Raw genomic sequence first — 20,013 nt, 5'->3', positions numbered from 1 at the left:
ATAGATGCCTCGGCTCAAGGAAGGTTGGGAAGCACTGAGCTAGCGACTATCTACAACGTACATTGCGCAATGAGTTATATTGTAAAGTATGTTTATGTAAAGTGTCACTGCAAATGCCTGCTGAAGTGACAACTGTGTGAGATTCTCATCAATATGATTGAGAATTTTTTTTTTTTAAATAGCGCTGAGGTCGGCCAACTCAGTAAACTGGCAGCCGCTCTCAAATTTGAAACTGTAGAATTTGTTCATTGTTGGAGCATTTGTAGCTCAACAGTGTCATTCGAAACACACCACCTATACTCTCCATTTCTCTCTGTAATTCTTAATGTTTAACATTTAACGACTCAATGTAGTAACCGCTTGTCTTGTTGTCGAAGATATTGTAAAGAAGTACGTAGAACTATAATATTTAAGCTGCTTACCCACAGAGCATACGCACAAACACTTGCAATGTTTTTTCATTTTTTTATTTTAATTTTTTTAAAACACTGGAATAACTCGAGGTTCTTGGTTTTAAAAGCAGTAACGCCATCTGCTGACCCTACCCTGCCATTGAAGAAACACCCCTTCGCCTGTGCACCAATGGTTGGTTGAAAAGACCGAATAGAGGGATTTGATTGGCGGATGGAATCTGCTGGTGTGCTAAAACAACCACACAATTGGTTTTCAAGGATTGACAGTATGCCCATAACCCCGCCTCTTTCTCCTGTCATCACGCTCATTGGTCAAAGTCAGTACAATCTTGAGGTCTGAAGCAACGCTTTACGTCACTCTCTTCGCTTTACGTCTCAAAAGTTTTGGGCATCTATTTGGGAAGCAGCGTGTGTACGACGAACGGCATTTAAACGCTCTGTCAACCCACCAAGATGCCAGCACACGTCATAAGTGGGAAGGAGGTTTCGGCGTAAGTCTGTTTTTTCTTTCTTTCCCCCAATTCATGTTTATGGCAATCCAGAATTAACCAGCTAAACGCGGCACGGTCATGTGTGCTGGATACACAGGCTGCTAAATAGCCAAATGAATCACTCTACTTCATGACTACTTCAGCACGGTTCAAATGTTTTTTGCGCCTTCAACCTGCAAATATTCTGCATTTGTTCAAACTACCTTTGCAGAATGATTTTTAAGGTGTAAATTGCGGAGTCTGCTTGAGCAACGTGCAAACCACGTGAATGAATAAAGTCAGATATACTGTGAATGTGTTCATAATCTGATGAGGATTGGCCTCGAGGCATATTTGATAAAAAATCTGTTATGCAATACTGACTCCCACAGAGACTACTGTGCAACAAGTGATTAAACATGCTACAATATATTGTGTAACAACCTGGTGTAGTTGTGATCTGATCTTTGTCCTCTTGGTCAGGTAACCTCAGATGGTTTATTTAAGCAACATTTGTCTGCGATGTCTGTCACAACATAACGTTTGATTATTGAAATGTATCACAAAGAAATAGTTGTAACTAATCCCATCTGAAACTCAGAACATCATGTTGCATGTGCCAGTCACAAGACCGGACAGCCATGCCCCATTAGCTGATAATTTAATACAAGGGAACTGTACAGAGAGGCTTTCTATTCACCCCCCCGAAAGCATGACACAATCTGGCATACTATTCACTGTACCGTATTGGCCTTTATTTTTAAAGTGAGATTTGCCTGGTGCATTTTGAAATCATACTTTTGCCATGAAACATTCAATTGCTGAATGAATGTTTATTTCAACCATACTACAATACAATACAATTGAGAGAAAAAAAAAAACAGAATATGTAACAAATCAGCAAAAACAACAAAGCATGAACCCAAAATTATAGTTTTGCTTTTCTGAAACCAAACAGAGAGCTACACAAACTCAGAATTGTTCCATAATTTACATCCATACTGAAACACATCTAGTTTACACTTTAATTCTTGCTTTAGATGCTTTAAACTCACTCAACTCACATTTGCACAAACCCTCAAATTCCAATTTCCTTTTCTTGATATCAGAATAAAAAAAAAAAAAAAAAAAACGCAAACAGGGTGACCTTTTACTCCTTACTTGGACAACATTTTTACCCATACCATTTCTGTTCTGGAGGTTGTGTTTTCATTGTTGTGGGTATATGTGCAAGTTTCTCAATTGATTATGGATAGGTATTCATCCAAGGATGTTCCCAATACATTTTGGTGAGCACCTAATGTTTGACGTTATCTTTAAAATAAAACAACTACTTTGTGGTTTTATTCACATTTATAGCCCGCACAAGATGGATATTTCCCTCCTAACTTGGTATGAGTAAATGGTGACATGCATGTATAATCAAGAGCCGATAAAGGTCTTGTGTGCAGCTCGTGCAGCATCACGTTCACTGCAGTGCAGTTAAATTAGTGCACACACACACACACACGCACGCACACGCACACACGTGAAAGTGCTTGCCCCTTCCTGATTTATTTTGTTTTTGTTCGTTTGTCACACTTAAATGTTTCCCATCAACACTTTTTCACACCACTGTACATACATACATACATGCATGCAGTACATACGTACGTAATTAAAACAATGCAATGAATTATATACGTATAGTATAGTAATAAAAATTTGCTTTGCAACAAAGTAAGTAAAACAAGTAACTTTTGCTGTGTTTCTTTTTCTCAGGCAGGTGAGGGAGAACTTGAAGAAGGATGTTGAGCAGATGAAGCTTCAGGACCCCAACTTCCAACCTGGTCTTGTGATTTTACAGGTTATTAATCAGCTGATTTATTCACTTCTTATTTGATCAAATATGACAACATGATTTGCCATTTGCTCCTCCATGCAATCTGTCTGTCTCCCGGAGGTGGCTAGCAGGTAATACTTTAGCCCCGCTGCACAGCATGTGACACGACCGAACGCAGATGACCTGGACAATTGGGAAACAGTGTTTTGAGGCACCGCATAATTGTACTGTATTATTTTTTTCATGGAACCGCAAACAACACGGTGTGATAGGAAGAAGCGAATTGCCCCGAACGCTGTAGCTATATTATACTAATACAGAGAGAGGAAAGAGGTGAGAAATAAAGGAGAGAGTGTCGATTTTTGAGAGGCTGTTGGCAATGATCGCCCCATTCATTGACTGCCCTTGTGGATTTCAGCTGGTATGGCTCGGTGACGGATGGCTGGATCTAGTTTCATGCCGTGAGAACTTAATTTTTGTTGTGAAAGCTCTTGTGATACGACATGGCATATTTGATTGGCTGTTACATTCACGAGGCCGTCTATCTGTGATTCAAATTTCAAATCGCAGAAAAACAAGTTTTTGTGTTGTCAAACTCGAAACCTTATGCTGTTTTGGACAGTAAAAATCGATTTGTATGACAAAAGTCAATTTTCCGTCATTTAAAAAGCAATGCTGCTTGTCTCTACAGGTTGGAGATCGTGATGATTCCAATCTCTATATTGGCATGAAACTGAAAGCTGCATCTGAGGCACGTGTTTTCATTCCCACCTCACTTGTCCTGTATGTTGTCTGCAGTCACATCTAACATGTCCTATTTGTCTTGTCATGTAGATTGGAATAAATGCCACACACTTGAAACTTCCCCGCACTGCAACTGAGGAAGAGGTGAGGAGGATGCCTTGAATGTCAACAGAAGTAAACCTTTAGATCTACATTAGGCTGCTGATGCCTTAATAAAATGTGGGACAGAATGGAAAACCCAAATTTTTTTTTCTTTCAGATTCTTCACAGTATCACAGAGGTGAATGAGAATTCTTCTGTCCACGGGCTCATCGTCCAGTTGCCCTTAGACTCAGGCCACAAGATCGACACAGAGATGGTGACTAACGCTGTGGCACCAGAGAAGGATGTAGATGGGTAAGCACAGCATTGTTAACTATTCACTTAGCTGTTTGTTAGTTATCAGGATTACGTTAACCCCGCCCCCAATAAATAAATAAATCAGATGCAGATCCAGAAAGATGTGAATCCAGGAATTATTTTCACTGAACTAAATTTCACAAATCCTTCTAGAAAGATCGAGCCTGTGAATAATAGATTACATTTTGGTGTGTGTTCAGAATAATTTTGCTTGTTCACCTGTTGTTATCAATGCCATTTGTCCAATAAAGGCTTTAATATTTAAATACCTTCTCAGGTAATAATGCATGGCTCTTAATAACCAAATTCCTTCATGTTCAGATGGGATTAAAAAAGGGTGGAAAGTGTACAGAAGTCCTAGCAAAGGAATTTGGCACATGTTCCATTCTTAAAAGTTTTTTTCATTACATTTCTAAAATGTGCTCCTTGTGATTCCCCGGTCAACCAGTCTGGGTTGTTTTCTGCCCACAGTTACAGTAGCTTGGCTAGGCTCCTGCTTTCCTGTGCCCCTGAATAAGATAAATGGTAGAAAATAGATGGATGAACGGATGTTTTATTTTTGGAACCTACTTGATAAACAGAAATCATGGTTTTGAACACAGTTTCTGTTACTGCCCCCGTGGGGTTTTGCCTCAATAACCCTGCAGTAAGTTGTGAGCTGTGTGCGTGGGACAAAGGGATACATGGTGCAAGGTTGAAATCTTCCTGAATTTACTGGTTTGTGTTAGCCAAGATTATGCTGTGTTCGATCAAACATTTCCGTTCCCTCTACTGTATTTACTGTTTGTTTACATTCATTCCTATAAATTGACATGGAACTTTTCAAACTTTAAATATCCCTGGCATTTTGCAATCCTTTATGGAGGATCTCTGAAAGTGAACAATAAGGTTCTAGTAAGTACCCTGATATGTTTGTGTCTTGTCTGTTTCAAGGCTTACAAGCATAAGTGCTGGAAAGCTGTCTCGTGGAGACCTGAAGGACTGCTTCATCCCTTGCACTCCAAATGGCTGTATGGAACTGATCAGACAGACTGGTAAACCGTGCAAGACGATATCCTTAAAGTGGCTTTCACCATATACCAACAGCAACAAACAATCTCTCTTTCCTCTGCTACTTCCTTGCAGGTGTGTCAGTGGCAGGGAAACGAGCCGTCGTGATTGGTCGTAGCAAGATTGTAGGCGCGCCAATGCATGACCTTCTGCTGTGGAACCACGCCACCGTCACCACATGTCATTCCAAAACTGTGGAATTGGCTGAAGAGGTAACAACTGCTACATGTCAGAAAAGTATGGCCATTCTACCTGCTTTGTCTATAATCTGGCCCATTGAGTGCAATAATTTAGCAGTTTTTTTCCATTAAAACTGGTCAATTATAATGTATTTTTTAATTTGCTGTTTAGCAGGTGTGGGCATACTTACTGCTCCCGACTCTGTGTCTGCATGTTAGGGTTTACCCCGGTGGACGAGAGGGTATCCTCCTTCCGCCTTCGAGTAGAGGGATGGGTCCTGACTGTTGTTTGTGCCTATGCACCAAACAGCAGTTCAGAGTACCCACCCTTTTTGTAGTCCTGAGAGGGGGTGCCGGAGAGCGCTCCCAATGGGGACTCCCTCGTTCTGCTGGGGGCCTTCAACGTTCACATGGGCAATGACAGTGAGACCTGGAGGGGCGTAACTGGGAGGAATAGCTCCACCCCAACCAGAACCCAAGTGGTGTTCTGTTATTGGACTTCTGTGCTTGTCATGTATTGTCCATAACGAACACAATGTTCAGACATAAGGGTGGCCACAAGTACACTTGGCACCAGGACACCCTAGGCCGGAGTTCGATGATCAACTTTGTGGTCGTGTCATCGGAGATGGGAGGAGTTCGGTGAGGCGCATGGGAGTTTGCCAAACCAGTCTACATGTGTTTTCAGGACTTGAAGAGGGCGTTTAACCGTGTCCCTGATATGAGCTGTTCGGTCCCTCTACGACCAGTGTCAGAGTCTGGTCCGCATTGCCGCCAGTAAGCCCTTTTTCACTGATTCTGTTCCTTGATGGACAGAATTTCTACGGGCAGCCGGGGTTTTGAGGGGGTCCGGGTTGGTGACATCAGTATCACGTCACTGCTTTTTGCAGATGTGGTTCTGATGGCTTCATCAAGCCATGATCGACAACTCTCGCTGGAACGGTTCGCAGCCGAGTGTGAAGCAGCTGGGATGTAAATCAGCACCTCCAAATCTGTGACCATGGTCCACAGTCGGAAACATTACTTGCTGATAATTACAATGCAATTCTTATACTTGCAAACAATTAGATTCTTATGCTTGCATCCAGGTTGGCAAGGCAGACATCCTCGTTGTTGGCATTGGGAAAGCAGAGATGGTGAAAGGAGAATGGATCAAGAAAGGAGCAGTAGTCATAGATTGTGGCATCAATCTCATTCCAGGTTCCTTTCCTTCAAATTTTCAGCTTGGCTTTTTCTTTATTTGTGTGTGTGTGTGTGTGTGCTATATTAATCATTTTTTTGTGCTGCAGATGAGAGCAAACCCAGTGGCAAGCGGGTTGTGGGTGACGTACACTACAGCTCGGCCAAAGAGCAAGCAAGCTTCATCACGCCAGTGCCTGGAGGTGTGGGACCCATGACAGTGGCTATGCTGATGGCGGTAAAGTAAATGTTTACTGACCAGTTGGGCAACTACTGAATTGAATTGTTTTATTTTGGAGTGTAACCTGCAGTAGATGTACTGTTTCAATATCAGTGATTTTTGTGTTTGTGTGTGTTTAGAACACAGTGCTGAGTGCAAAGCGTTTCTTGGAGAGACATCAACCAGGGAGGTGGAGTATTTCTTATACCAAACTCAAGCTCCAGAAACCCGTGCCAAGGTTTGTCACTTAATCTGCACCAACAACAAAAAAAAAACATTTATCCACAGGCAATCTGATGTGGTTTTTATCTTTGCTTAACATTTTTAGTCAAGTTTTTGTCATCTTTGTACTCTCACAGCGACATTGTGATTTCTCGCTCGTGTGTGCCAAAGCCTATTGACCATCTAGCAAGAGAAGTGGGTCTGCTCTCGGATGAGGTCGACCTATATGGTAGAACCAAGGCCAAGGTGCAACTGAGAATCATCAAACGACTGCAGGCACAACCGAACGGCAAATATGTGGTGGTCACTGGGTAGGCTGTACCTTTACCCCCTCGACATTACGTATCTAAAGATTGGTGATTCATGTAGTGAAAATTTGTACTTGTCCGTGCCTCAAGTGTACCACACAGTTATCCTGTCGTTAGCCTAAAATACATTTTAAAATTTTAAAGTGACTTTGAGACTTGTTTGCAAATATGCACGGTTCAAGGTACAAGATTTGGAGGTATATTACCTTAACACACTGTAATAAGTAGCTTGGTTTTGAGTACGGAGAGTTATGGTTTGAACCCACTTGCAGTGGCAACTGTTGCTGTGCCTCCTGATTACTGACAAGGTGCCATTTATTTTCATACATTCATTTAAATTAGTATAATAAACCAAAGTAGTCACACCGGGCAATTCGATTCTTACCTTGCTTATTGCCCTTTGTGCATACGAAAACTGTTGGTGTTTTTAAACAAAAGAAAAGGAGTGAAGTTAAAGTAAGGTGCAGTTTACCAAAAAAGATAGTATTAGTTTTTTCCTGCAAGTGTCATATTGTACGTTAAATGAATACCTCTCTGACAGTGTGAATCAAAACAGAGTCTTTTTGATGGAGCTCTCATATTGGATCTCATTATTCACTGTATACCTAATGGTGTGACTGGATGGTTTACGGCAGTGTTTCTGAACCTTTTATTGAGCCAAGGCACATATTTACCATTAGGAAAAATTCCCATAGCACACCACCAAACACAAATGTTACAAAAAGTAGATGGACGGGTTAATTATGTACCTTCTGCCATCAAGTGGAAGAGCTTTTAATTGTTCCGCCTGTCACTATATATAGATAGATAGATAGAGGACGATACATTATTTGTAGTAAATTAAGTGAAATGACCAAATTTCCCGTGGCACACCTGATGATCTCTCATGACATATTAATGTGCCATGGCACTTTTTACATATCACTGTTCTACGGGTTTCTCTGATTTTCTACGTGTAGTATTACACCGACTCCATTGGGGGAGGGAAAGAGCACCACCACCATTGGTCTGGTCCAAGCACTTGGCGCCCACATGAAGCTAAATGTTTTTGCTAACGTCCGTCAGCCTTCGCAAGGACCCACGTTTGGCATTAAAGGTGATCTTTGAATAACTTGAGATGCTGCTGAGAGTTGGTTTCGCAATTTATATTTCAGTTTTGCTTTGTGTCTACAGGTGGTGCTGCAGGAGGGGGATATTCTCAAGTCATACCAATGGAAGAGGTACTGCACTTCGAGACTCTAACAGCCATTTGAAAAAAATAAGTACAGTACAGGGTATGGGAACCCAACCCTACTGCGAATAGCGAAAATCTCAAAAGTAATTGACAGCTTCCTGAAAGTGTTTAGAATTGTCAGGGCATTGTGAGCAGGCACATTGTCATGCTAAGGCAGTCACAATTTGTCCTGCCACAACTCTCGCATCTTCAGACGGACTGATCAAAGCAAACGTTTCGTAGATGTTGACATGCTGGCCCACATTGAAGGGGGAGACTCGTAGTTTTGGTTTGAAGTAGCCTATATCTTTTGTGGCATCACTACTGAAACCTTCCTGGCACATCTCATTTATATACTGTGTGTGTGCGTGCGTGATGTGCGTGCTTGTGTATGTATGTCTCACGTCATAATTTGCCAATCCGATCCGACGTCATCAATTGGCTCTGCAAAAGACCTTTACTCCGTGTCGCCATCGCGTATGATTCCAAAAGCTCGTTTATTTTTAGCCTTGTCTTGTGGCATTGTACTGTAACTATCTGACGGCCAATACAGTTTTTTTCAATCTTGTCAGTGGAAAAAAAACACGTCGTCGGTATGGGACTATTTTACAGTCATTTGCAGTCTGTGCAGAACTGAAGTACATTGTGGGGAACATCATCTCAATGCTTCAACACAATCAATTTGATCGGGCACCTGAAGAATGTACATGAGGAGGAGCATGCCGCGTAGCAGCATGGCAAAAAAAAAAAAGGAAAAGCCAAACGGACGCAAACTCTGGACAACACCCGTCCATATACAGTGAGAAAGTTAGAGTAAGCATGACATTAACTGTATTTGTTAAAGTAATGTAATTGCAATAAAGTAATTTAGTTACATTAAGTTAGAACCCATTATTTCTGTCATGTTGTAATGTTGATGTGACCTAAACTTACAGTATGTCAGTGGCCAATCCTTGAATGATGCTAGAGGTCATTGATGTTTTAACTTTTGTCTAAAATGCAAGAGAATCATTTTGGAAGTTACTCAGTATGCAGTACACAAGCACATACAATAAATGAACAAGTCATGTATACAGACACATTGGTCCATCTTGTGATCGGATGGGTGATCAGCCCCAAAAATCCTGATCGTGTGCATATATTATATTTAATAAATAATTTGTGTTTTCATTTTAGTTCAACCTCCATCTCACTGGGGACATTCATGCGATCACAGCGTCCAACAACTTGGTGGCTGCTGCCATTGATGCCCGCATGTTCCATGAGGCCACGCAAAGTGACAAGGTTGCGCCTCTCTTTTTTAGCATGTTATTTATTTTTTTAATCATAACGTTAATCGCTGCTGTCTTCGTTTCCGTGTGTTTATTAAGGCTCTGTACAATCGCTTGGTCCCCCTCAGTGGAGGACAGAGGAAGTTCTCCGCGGTCCAGATCAACAGACTAAAGGTACTTGATCTAAATAGCCTCATTGGTTCTCATTTGGTGTGTCTTGTTTGAGTTCAGTGCGTTCACATTCATGCTTTGTGCTTTTCTTTTTAGAAACTAGGCATCGACAAAAAGGATCCCACCACTCTGACTGAGGATGAGATCACCCGCTTTGCCCGTTTGGACATTGACCCTAGCTCAGTGACATGGCAGCGAGGTGAGAACATACCAGAAGTATTATTATCCTCATACTGTAAACCAATTGTGTTGTAAATAAGCAACATCATGTACATTCATCCAATTGTTATGTGGTTTTTCCGTACCTCTAGTACTAGATACCAATGATCGATTCCTCCGGAAGATCACAATTGGACAGTCGCCGACTGAAAAGGGCTATACAAGAGAGGTAAACCGAAACCAGCAAGTGGTAGCAGCTATGTAAGGAAGCAATGCAACATCTGAAAGATTCAAAAAATACTATTTTAAGCGTTTGATTTAGCCGAAGAACCCAAACTCATTCTTGGGGGGAGCTAATTGGAAAATGCTGCATAACAATGTGCACTCAATGCACACTTCATTAGGTACAATTGCACAAGCCAATGAGAAAATTTAAGAACAAAATATGCCTTCACTGTATTATTTGAGGCGGCACGGTGGCCGACTGGTTAGAGCGTCAGCCTCACAGTTCTGAGGTGCGGGGTTCAATCCCCGTCCCCGCCTGTGTGGAGTTTGCATGTTCTCCCCGTGCCTGCGTGGGTTTTCTCCGGGCACTCCGGTTTCCTCCCACATCCCAAAAACATGCATTAATTGGAGACTTTAAATTGCCCGTAGGCATGACTGTGAGTGCGAATGGTTGTTTGTTTCGATGTGCCCTGCGATTGGCTGGCAACCAGTTCAGGGTGTACCCGAACTGTGTAGCCCGATGACAGCTGGGATAGGCTCCAGCACGCCCGCGACCCTAGTGAGGAGAAGCGGCTCAGAAAATGGATGGATGGATGGATGTATTATTTGATAATTGATACCTAATTAGAAACAGCTCTCTGTATGTTGCAGTATAGTTCTACAGCACTGCAAACTACAACCACAATACTGTCATGAATGTTAATTGAACACCTCTCAAAACTGAATTTTACCTTTTGATTTAAAAAAAACAAACAAAAAAAAAAACATTTTTTTTAATTGGGAATCATTAGGTAGTGGAGGTGTGTCTGTTGTTGCGGCTGATGATTGTGCATATATACAATGACAGAAAATGAGGTAATTGAGCAGTAAATCAGGAAGCATTGTTCTGCAATAAGGAACATGCATTTTTCTCTGACTCTGTTATCCGCCAGGCCCAGTTTGACATCACAGTGGCCAGTGAAATCATGGCAGTGCTCGCCCTCACCAGCAGCCTGGAGGACATGCGTGAGCGGCTAGCCAAAATGGTGGTGGCCACCAGCCGTGGTGGACAGCCCATCACCACCGAAGACCTGGTCAGGAACATTGAGTGACTCAAAATAATAATACAGTGGTACCTTGACTTACGGGTGCCCCAATTTATGAATTGTTTTTTTTTAGTTATGACCTGTCGCGTGGTTGATTTGATTTCTTTCCTTGCTTGCTTGCTTTGTGTTTGAGCCAAAAGTTGACTTGTGAGCAAACTTCAGATGAACTGCTCTTCGAGTGAACGGGGCGGGGGAAGAACCACACTGACCGATGCACTTTCAGCTGTTTATTTAACAGAACAATCAGCCAAACACACACATAGAAAATGATCACATTCGCAAGGAGCAGGGAGCAGATGTTAGTCGTGTGGCAAATGGGCGGAGTCAGACCTCCTGATGTCACACACTAGGCCATGCCCCCATTAAAGAAACAAGTCGACGCAATGGTACACCACTTTACTACTGTGTGACTTTCAGCTTAATTAAACTTCATTAAACCAGTTTGTTTCTTGTATTCTCATGTTTTTATCTTTGTATTTTACAATACAGTGCTATGTTCCTTTATTAAAAATGTAACAAACCATTATGGAGGGTTTTGCGGGGCTGGAACAGAACACTCACTTTAAAATGTATTTAAATGGGGAAAATTGGTTTTGAAATACAAGTAAATTAATTAATACAAGTTATGGGTCAAGTACAGAATAAACTCCTAACTCAAGGTACCACTGTTCATTTTCATGCCCTGCACACAGTAGATAGATACTTTATTAATTCCCATTGGTAAAAGTCAGCATTCATTCATTCATTCATTCATCACGATAAGACAACTAGTACACAATAACCAGTGACAACATGACGGGCAATGTTGTTAAGCTTTAGTGTTATGTTTTTCTGTCTTTTATAGGGTGTGTGTGGTGCCTTAACTGTGCTAATGAAAGATGCCATCAAGCCAAATCTCATGCAGACTTTGGAGGTGGGTGTAACACGATACTACCACCTGCTACTCAGTGTTTTATGACTTGAGCGTGGACTTTTGTGGGAAAAGAGAAGAGCGTGCAGACGACCCAACTTAATTATGTTTTGAGTCTCATTTGAGTCATCCAATTCAACAGGGAACCCCTGTGTTTGTCCACGCGGGCCCTTTTGCCAACATCGCCCACGGCAACTCCTCCATCTTGGCTGATAAAATTGCTTTGAAACTGGTTGGACCAGAGGGCTTTGTTGGTAAGTGGAGAAGTTAATGCTTAGCTTGTGTGTATCCTAATTTATTCTCGGCACAATGATTCTGTGTACGCTCTAGTTTTGAATTGGAATGACTTTGTCCTTGCATCCATTGTGCCTTTGCCAAACAGTAACAGAGGCTGGCTTTGGTGCTGACATTGGGATGGAGAAGTTCTTCAACATCAAGTGTCGATACTCCGGCCTGAGACCCCATGTGGTGGTTTTGGTGGCCACTGTCCGAGCCCTCAAGATGCACGGCGGAGGTCCGACGGTGTGTTTTCCTCAACCCCTTATTCATTTATTTTATTTTATTTTTTTTAAAATCTTGTCTTCATACTTCTTACCAACATTTTCTACATATTCTAAAGTGTTAGTTCTAATTAGTGTTGCGACAGACCTGGAGTCTATCCCGCTGATGATTGCGCAAGAGGTGGGATACTCACAGAGCTGCCAACCAATAAATAGCATGCCCAAAGCAACTTTTTTTCCCTCTCCTATTACAAAAAAAATGTTTATTTCATCAAATTCATTTATGAAATTTTCATCATGGTGGCCGGACACAGCGCCATACAGGCCGGTAATGTCGGACGCTGAATTTTTTTTCTCCCCTATATCCGGAACGATCAGTGTTACGGCTGTAATGTGTCGCTGTTCAGTGATTTCCGTAACAAAATACGGACGTTCCGTAACATTTGGCAGATCTGGATACACCGTAAAATCATCACGTATAGACAAACAATCATTCACACTCACATTCATACCTATTGATAATTTAGTCCTCAACCTTAACCTAACATTGGAATGTGGGAGGAAGCTGGAGTAATAGGAGAAATCTCACACAAGCACAGAGAGAACATGAAATCTCCACACATGAAAGCTGTGTGGAGATTCACGTGCTGGAGCCTATCCCAGCTGACTCTGGGCAAGAGGCGGGGTACACCCTGAACTCGTCGCCAGCCAATCGCAGGGCACATATAAACAAACAACCATTCACACTCACATTCACACCTATGGGTAATATAGAGTCCTCAATTAACCTACCATGCATGTTTTTGGAATGTGGGAGTAAACCGGAGTACCTGGAGAAAACCCACACAGGCATGGGGAGAACATGAAAACGCCACACGGGTGAGGCCGTATTTGAACCCGGTTCCTCAGAACTCTGAGGCAGACGTGCTAACCAGTTTTCCACCGTGCCGCCACCCTTTAACGTTAAACAGTGTTATTCCTAAACCCTCCCACGCCTACCAAGTTACTGTAAAAAGATTTTGGTAACGAAAAAAAATGCTTGCAATATCTCATAATTTATTACATATGACAATTTAAAATTTTGGTAGATATTTTAGCGAGGATCGTGGAAGTTCATACTAATTATTTGCTTTTGCGGGCCACATAAGATGATTTGGCCCCCAGGTCTTGAGTTTGACGCCTGTGGTCTATGCCTTTTAAAGTGACTTTGAATGAGTTAATTACGTGAATTGATAGATGTGACTTTTTAATATTTTTTTTTTTTTTCATTTTTAAGGTTACTGCCGGGATGCCGCTACCAAAGGAATATATTGAGGAGGTAATGTTACCCTGCTGCTTGACAATGTTTTCCACTCACAAAGGCTACTATTATCCTTAGTTTCACCTTCAGAGCTGTGTAAGTATCATGTATTTTTTTTTCTATTTGTGAGAGAACATTATAATCTGAGATTCATAAACTCCTAAGCAGTCTCACTTTACTACAGATGAAGAATACAATAAAGTACGTGATGCGGGCTACTACAGTCTGCCAGTACGAAAGTAGTCAGTCACTGAGTACATGGGCTCTCTCTTTCATGCTTGCAACATGTAAAAGATAAGCTAATGTGTATTTCCTACTTGAATAAAATACAGACTGATCAACAACCAAACGTAACAGGTGTGTGTTTATATGGGTAGAACCTTGAGCTGCTGGAGAAAGGCTGCAGCAACATGCGAAAACAGATCGAGAATGCCAAACACTTTGGTGTGCCTGTGGTGGTGGCTGTCAATGCTTTCAAGTAAGTACATCCTCCCTTGACCAAGGAGCTAATTAAACCAAGTCTTTACCAAGCAGTACAGTTGAAATGTTATCGCTATAATGCAGTTCGGAACAATAGACCCTCGTTTTCATTTTCACTGCTGGATATGTGGGTGACGTCGGTTTGTTTCTGGCACGTCAAAAATGTTTCCATGAACGGAAAGGATCCGTTCTTCCCATGGCCTCTCATTTTGCCTGTGCCTCCTCGACATGGTTACGTACAGCGGTGCCATTTGCACCTGCCTTTCAGTTGCAGTATTCAAAGACATCTATTTTTCCACATCTATTTTCATGAGTAATCAGGTTTGTGCCTGTTTTTGCGCAGGCAAACCTTAAGTAAATGAGGCCCTTTGTGTTCTTCCCATCCCACGTGGAAGTGACGTTTTGCTATACAACGGGACAAACAGTCAAACACACGAATACAAAATAAAAATACTTACAAGGAGCATGGAGAAGAACACTGAACTAATCGGGTGGTAAAAGGCTAACCGTACAAGGAGCCTTGCCTGCTTGTTGGACCTTTACTGGAATCTTCAGTCACGCTGCTGTTGCTGTCAAGCCGGCTGGCTATCAAATGGTGACCAACGCTAGCTACTCCTCCGCAGTTTATTTACACGCGAGTTATTGTTACGCGTTATTTGATCTCTTAAAGGCTATATAAATCTAAGACGCTATTGTTGTTTGTTATTATACTTAATACTACCGTTGTTTGGTGTCCTTCAAAACTTTGGACAGTGAAAAAACACGTACGTTACTATAGTGTCTCGCTTAGGCTACTTCAGTGCACCTCTACAGTGGTCCCTTAACATTAGGAAAATATCACTTTACAATATTGTAAATGTTAATAAAAACATACAGTTTTGATATAATGAAATAGAATATAAAGAAACAGTTTGTGCCTCAAAATTAATGCGGCTCCTTCTGATGTGTGTGACTTGGCCACCGGGAGCAGTCATGCAGGCCCAAACAATGAAGGGTTTCACCACTACTGTAAGCAACTCAGTAAGCTACAGTAATATTAGTCGTTCCCCCCCCCCCCCCCCCCCCCAAGAGGATAAAGAATGCCGTAAGTATTGTTATATTGTCTGTCTACATGCGTTGATGCACTGTTTGTGTTCACGTATATGTTACTTAAAGCTTTATAATGCTGCCACATAGATGCTATTTGCTCACCCATCTATGGTGTTTTTGCATTGTTTGTTAGCATTAAGCTGAACGATTTCCAAGGCAAATTTTTTTTGTTTTATGTTAAAGATTAAACTTCAACTGGGAGTGGCAATAAACATCTTGAAACGTCTTTTCAAGAAATGTTAATAGAAGAAAAGTGAGTTGAGTTTACTGCCACCATACAGCGATGGTATCACAAGTCAAAGCAAAAAAAAAAAAATATATATATATATATATATAGATAAAAAAAGGAGACACCCTGTATCTTGAAAAAGTTATCTTATTAAGTTATTGTCACTCGTATCGCCACTCAATTCCTAAAAATCTAAAAAGAACTCATGTCCCTCCTATCTATGAGCGAAGTGTCTCTAAACCAGTTGAATGAGTGTAAGGTTTATCCCTCATGCTATTGTTGTTCCTACATAGGACTGACACGGATCCGGAGCTGGACCTGGTCTGCAACATGGCCAGAGGTGCTGGGGCCTTTGACGCCGTGCGTTGCAACCACTGGGCTGAGGGTGGAGCGGGTGCACTCGCTCTGGGGAAGGCTGTCCAGAAGGCCTCGGAGGCCCCGAGCAGCTTCAAGTTCCTCTACGACTTGGAGGTATGCGTTCCCATGGCACTTTTTCTCATGTGCCAAGCAGACCCAGAGAAGCTCATCCATGCTTTTATCTCAAGTAGACTTGACTATTGTAATGGTCTTCTGACTGGACTCAACCAAACGAGCATTAAACAGCTGCAGCTCATTCAGAATGCTCCAGGGTTCTGATCAGAGCAAAGAGGTCACATCATATTACTCCAATACTTAAGTCTCTACACTGGCTCCCAGTCAGCTTTAGAATAGATGTAAAGTTCTGCTCCTGGCCTATAAATCACTAAATAGTTTAGGTTCTGAATACATGCAAGAAATGCTAATGGGATCTAAACCCAGTAGGGCTCTGAGATCTACAGACTCAGGTCATATAGTGGAGCACAGAGTCCAAAGCAAACATGATGAAGCAGCATTTAGCTATTATGCTGCACACAAATGGAATAAGTTGCCAACAGAAGTGGCATCAGCCCCAAGTGTGCATGTTTTTAAATCCAGATTAAAAACTCTTCTTTTTTCTCATGCTTTTTAGAGCATTTCCACTTTTAAATATTTCTTGCACTGTACGCTGTTTTAATTGTACTTTTATTTTTCTCTTTGTTTTAAATCTTGATAAGCTGTTTTTTTGGTTGTTTTAAAATGATTTTAACCATGTAAAGCACATTGAGTTACTTTGTGTATGAGATGCGCCATATAAATACATTTGCTTTGCTTTGCTTTTGTGCATTTGCGTTCAACCAAATAATTTTGTGTATATTCCTTCTTGATTATTAGCTTCCTATTGCTGAAAAGATCCGAATAGTCGCCCAGAAGATCTACGGAGCAGATGATATTGAACTTCTCCCAGAGGCCCAGCACAAAGTGGAGCGCTACACCAAACAGGTCTGCAGCTCACTTAATCTGCTCTTTTCCCCTCCAGGCAGGGATGGGAGGGTCCATCTGAATTTGGGCATGAATGCGCTTATTCTTGAATAACTCACAGTAGAATGAAAATTTCCACCGAGGACTCCCAATATTGACAGATAGGTTGTAATGGTGTACGTATACAAATATTGGCGTTGGAAACAGAGTTTTTAACGAATTCAAATGAGCTGTGACTTCAGCTGGATTTGCATCTTTTGTCCTTGATACACTCCTCTACGTTTAGTCGAAATTGTATATACATTTTTTTTAACATTTTGTTTTGTAATGCTGACAAATCACAAGACATACACTTCACTTTTGCAGAGGTAAAAACATGCTTTTGTGAACTCCTTTGCCCTCAGGGTTTTGGCAACCTCCCAGTCTGCATGGCAAAGACTCACCTGTCGCTGTCCCACGAGGCAGACAAGAAGGGTGTGCCCACAGGTTTCATTGTGCCAATCAGAGATATTCGAGCAAGTGTAGGCGCAGGCTTCCTGTTCCCGCTTGTTGGCACGGTATGTTTTTGTGTATTATGTATTGTATTAGCCTATGAATAACTTCAATTCACATCTCATATTGTTTATGCCCATTTTATGTATCTTGCTTCTAGATGCCCACAATCCCTGGCCTGCCCACCAGGCCGTGTTTCTATGACATTGACTTAGATCCTGAGACTGAACAGGTCAACGGACTCTTCTGAGCTTTTTTACTGGATGCTGGTAAGAAAATGTCCCGCAGATATTAATCATACAGCACTGTGCAAAGTTCTTCGGCCACCACCAGTTTTGTTGTTGTTTTACTGACCTTTTTTCGCAGCAGTGTTTTGATAGCAAAACAGTAAGTACCCCCCCGGAATCATAAAGGCACCGCTCATCTAGGACCAGCAAGTAACCTGATAACAGCTGGACAAACACAAAAAAAATCTCCACGATTGTTTTCACTTTTGTTAACTCCAGCCTTGGCCGATGTCTTGTCTGTGCTCTACTGACTGACATTCTAGATATTACTCTCTGTATGTTAATTATAGCATTGCTTGGACTGAGACTTATGCACAGTACTGCATTTAGGACTTGTAAGCAATGTGATGAATGACCTGATCTTTTCTTTTTTTTCTTCTCCTCAGTTCACCAAAGTGGTGCACTGCTAACGCATACTATACCTTTGCCTGGCTACTGAACCTTTACGTACTTTGAAATTGGTAATAAACCATTTTTTAAATAAACTCCCTCAGGTTATCATATTAGTGATAAATACTGTCTCCTTCTCTATAATAGAAACAGTTCTTGGATACCCTCACTTTTTGGAAAAACATTCCATCGCATTTCAAGGAGAAAAAAAAGAATGCCTATATTTTTTAATTGCCCTGATTAAGTATTTCTAAGATTGTATCGCAGTGCCCAAACTGATGAATCAGACAATTCTGCACTAATAAACCATTTTTATCAAAAATAGAGGTTTGCTTTTTTTGTTGTAAATCTTTTTTAGAAAATCCCGAGATGTTATTTGACCTTTGTGACTTTGAATAGAGATCAAGTACCAATTTGAAAATAACCCCAGTGTCTTAAAAACCATTTTTTAAACATACCTGTACGTATTTGGACAGCTATCTAATCGCTGCCAAACTTCAATTCTGACAACGTTATGTTCTAAGAGTGACAAAACCCCCCAGTGACACTAGTAACAACAACAAGAAATACATTGGCATCATGATGGGAACACAAGTGTGGAGCTGCCAAAACCTACAGTATATGCATGTATTTAATCATAACACAGAGTGCATAAGCTGTGTGTATATAGTCATTCACTAGCCATTTTCAACACCCCAAACAGATTAAAGTTACTGCATTTAAAGAGAAAATGTGACACAAGCAAGAGAGGACATACAGTGAGCCCTCATTTAAAAGGCAAGTGTAAAATGTCATCAGTGATGTCAATTTATATAGCAGAATTGATGGTGGTCATCATAATGAATGGGACTGTTAGAATACTGTTTTGACGATTATTATTATTATTTTTTTTTTCACCCGTTATATGAAATGAATCAGGAAATGAATCCCTGAAATCCATAATAATTGTATTTCCTAAATCTGTACGTTGGAGCAGATGAAATTGGCCTATAAATATGAATATCACACATATGCAGTATGTTTGTACTACAATGTAGAAATTCAAAAGGAAATTAGTGATCCTGCCTCCATTCATACACTGTAGACCATTCACAAAATGTTAGTGACGTTAGGCTTTCGGATGAAAATTTTAGGATGATTCTAAAATGCACTCGAACCTTTACACGCGAGCATGATGAGACCTTCGCTACACTTTTGAATGTCCAACTGTTCAAGGTTTCTGTACTTTCTGCACAACTTGCTGTTCTCTCACATAGAGTTGAAAGACAAAGTTCACAACAGGTATTTGAGCCATGAATGGACCAATACATTTCCTCGTTCAATGAGAATCGGTATTTCAACTGGCTGCTTCATCGAGCGATTCACATTTAATTCACATTATGAGACCATGATGACACTGAGCTATTGCGGGCCTTCAAAAAAAGATGTTCTCGGTGTGAAGTGGCCACTAAAAAAATTAGTGTTGCAACAGAGAGATTGGAAGAGTAACAGAAAGGCATGGAAGTGGAAATCCTTGGAAATTAATGGTCTATTCATGGATCAAACACTTGCAAAGGAGCTGAAACACTGAACAGTTGGACATGTGCATTCAAAATGTTAGAGGGTCAAAAAACGTTTACCTGTAAAGGTTATTGTTAATTTTCAGGTCATCATGAAATTTCACCTGAAAGCCCAATATCCCAAACTTTTTGTGAGTAGTGTATCAACATGTTCTGTTCAGGAAACGAATGTATACAACCTTGAAACAACGTTAATGTAGGTTAAGTTGGAAAGAACAGAAGAAAGGATTGGTTCTGTTTAGCCAGCAGGGGGCGAGATACCATTATGCATTTGTGACTGGAGCGCGTAGTTGTCAGAAGTACTTTATTTATTTATTTTTTTCAGCTGCC

General features: G+C 41.1%; 1 protein-coding gene across 6 annotated transcripts; it reads left to right on the top strand.

Moving 5' to 3' along the window:
* Window positions 1–746: 746 nt before the first annotated feature.
* mthfd1b (methylenetetrahydrofolate dehydrogenase (NADP+ dependent) 1b) lies at window positions 747–18,448 on the top strand. 6 transcript variants are annotated; one of them, XR_009791357.1, is made up of 29 exons: window positions 747–904; window positions 2,645–2,729; window positions 3,397–3,456; window positions 3,540–3,593; window positions 3,709–3,845; window positions 4,782–4,882; window positions 4,974–5,110; window positions 6,166–6,277; window positions 6,367–6,494; window positions 6,617–6,714; window positions 6,836–7,009; window positions 7,966–8,102; window positions 8,180–8,226; window positions 9,396–9,503; window positions 9,590–9,664; window positions 9,758–9,860; window positions 9,973–10,049; window positions 10,978–11,118; window positions 11,975–12,043; window positions 12,183–12,294; window positions 12,423–12,562; window positions 13,817–13,858; window positions 14,218–14,318; window positions 15,932–16,109; window positions 16,869–16,976; window positions 17,360–17,512; window positions 17,608–17,716; window positions 18,121–18,195; window positions 18,272–18,448. XR_009791357.1 is itself a non-coding variant. In XM_061794185.1 (28 exons), the coding sequence occupies exons 1-27, from the start codon at window positions 867–869 to the stop codon at window positions 17,695–17,697; spliced, it is 2,805 nt and encodes a 934-aa protein (XP_061650169.1). In that variant the 5' UTR covers window positions 747–866; the 3' UTR covers window positions 17,698–17,716; window positions 18,121–18,448. The 6 variants fall into 6 exon arrangements, 4 of the variants coding, with proteins under 4 accessions (XP_061650169.1, XP_061650171.1, XP_061650170.1 ...); XR_009791356.1 differs by having other exon boundaries at window positions 17,608–18,195; XM_061794185.1 differs by having other exon boundaries at window positions 18,121–18,448.
* The last annotated feature ends 1,565 nt before the right edge of the window (window positions 18,449–20,013 follow it).

Source organism: Phyllopteryx taeniolatus, chromosome 13, assembly GCF_024500385.1.
Source record: "Phyllopteryx taeniolatus isolate TA_2022b chromosome 13, UOR_Ptae_1.2, whole genome shotgun sequence".
NCBI classification, from domain to species: Eukaryota; Metazoa; Chordata; class Actinopteri; order Syngnathiformes; family Syngnathidae; genus Phyllopteryx; species Phyllopteryx taeniolatus.
The sequence above is the reverse complement of the archived record's forward strand: the minus strand, read 5'-3'. Positions and strand labels throughout refer to the sequence as shown.

Excerpts from the sequence above, each read along its gene's own strand:
- mthfd1b (XM_061794185.1), top strand. The coding sequence starts at position 867 with ATGCCAGCACACGTCATAAGTGGGAAGGAGGTTTCGGC. Across the intron at positions 3,457-3,539 it reads AACTGAAAGCTGCATCTGAG|ATTGGAATAAATGCCACACA; the intron begins GCACGTGTTTTC and ends CTTGTCATGTAG. Across the intron at positions 6,278-6,366 it reads TGGCATCAATCTCATTCCAG|ATGAGAGCAAACCCAGTGGC; the intron begins GTTCCTTTCCTT and ends TTTGTGCTGCAG.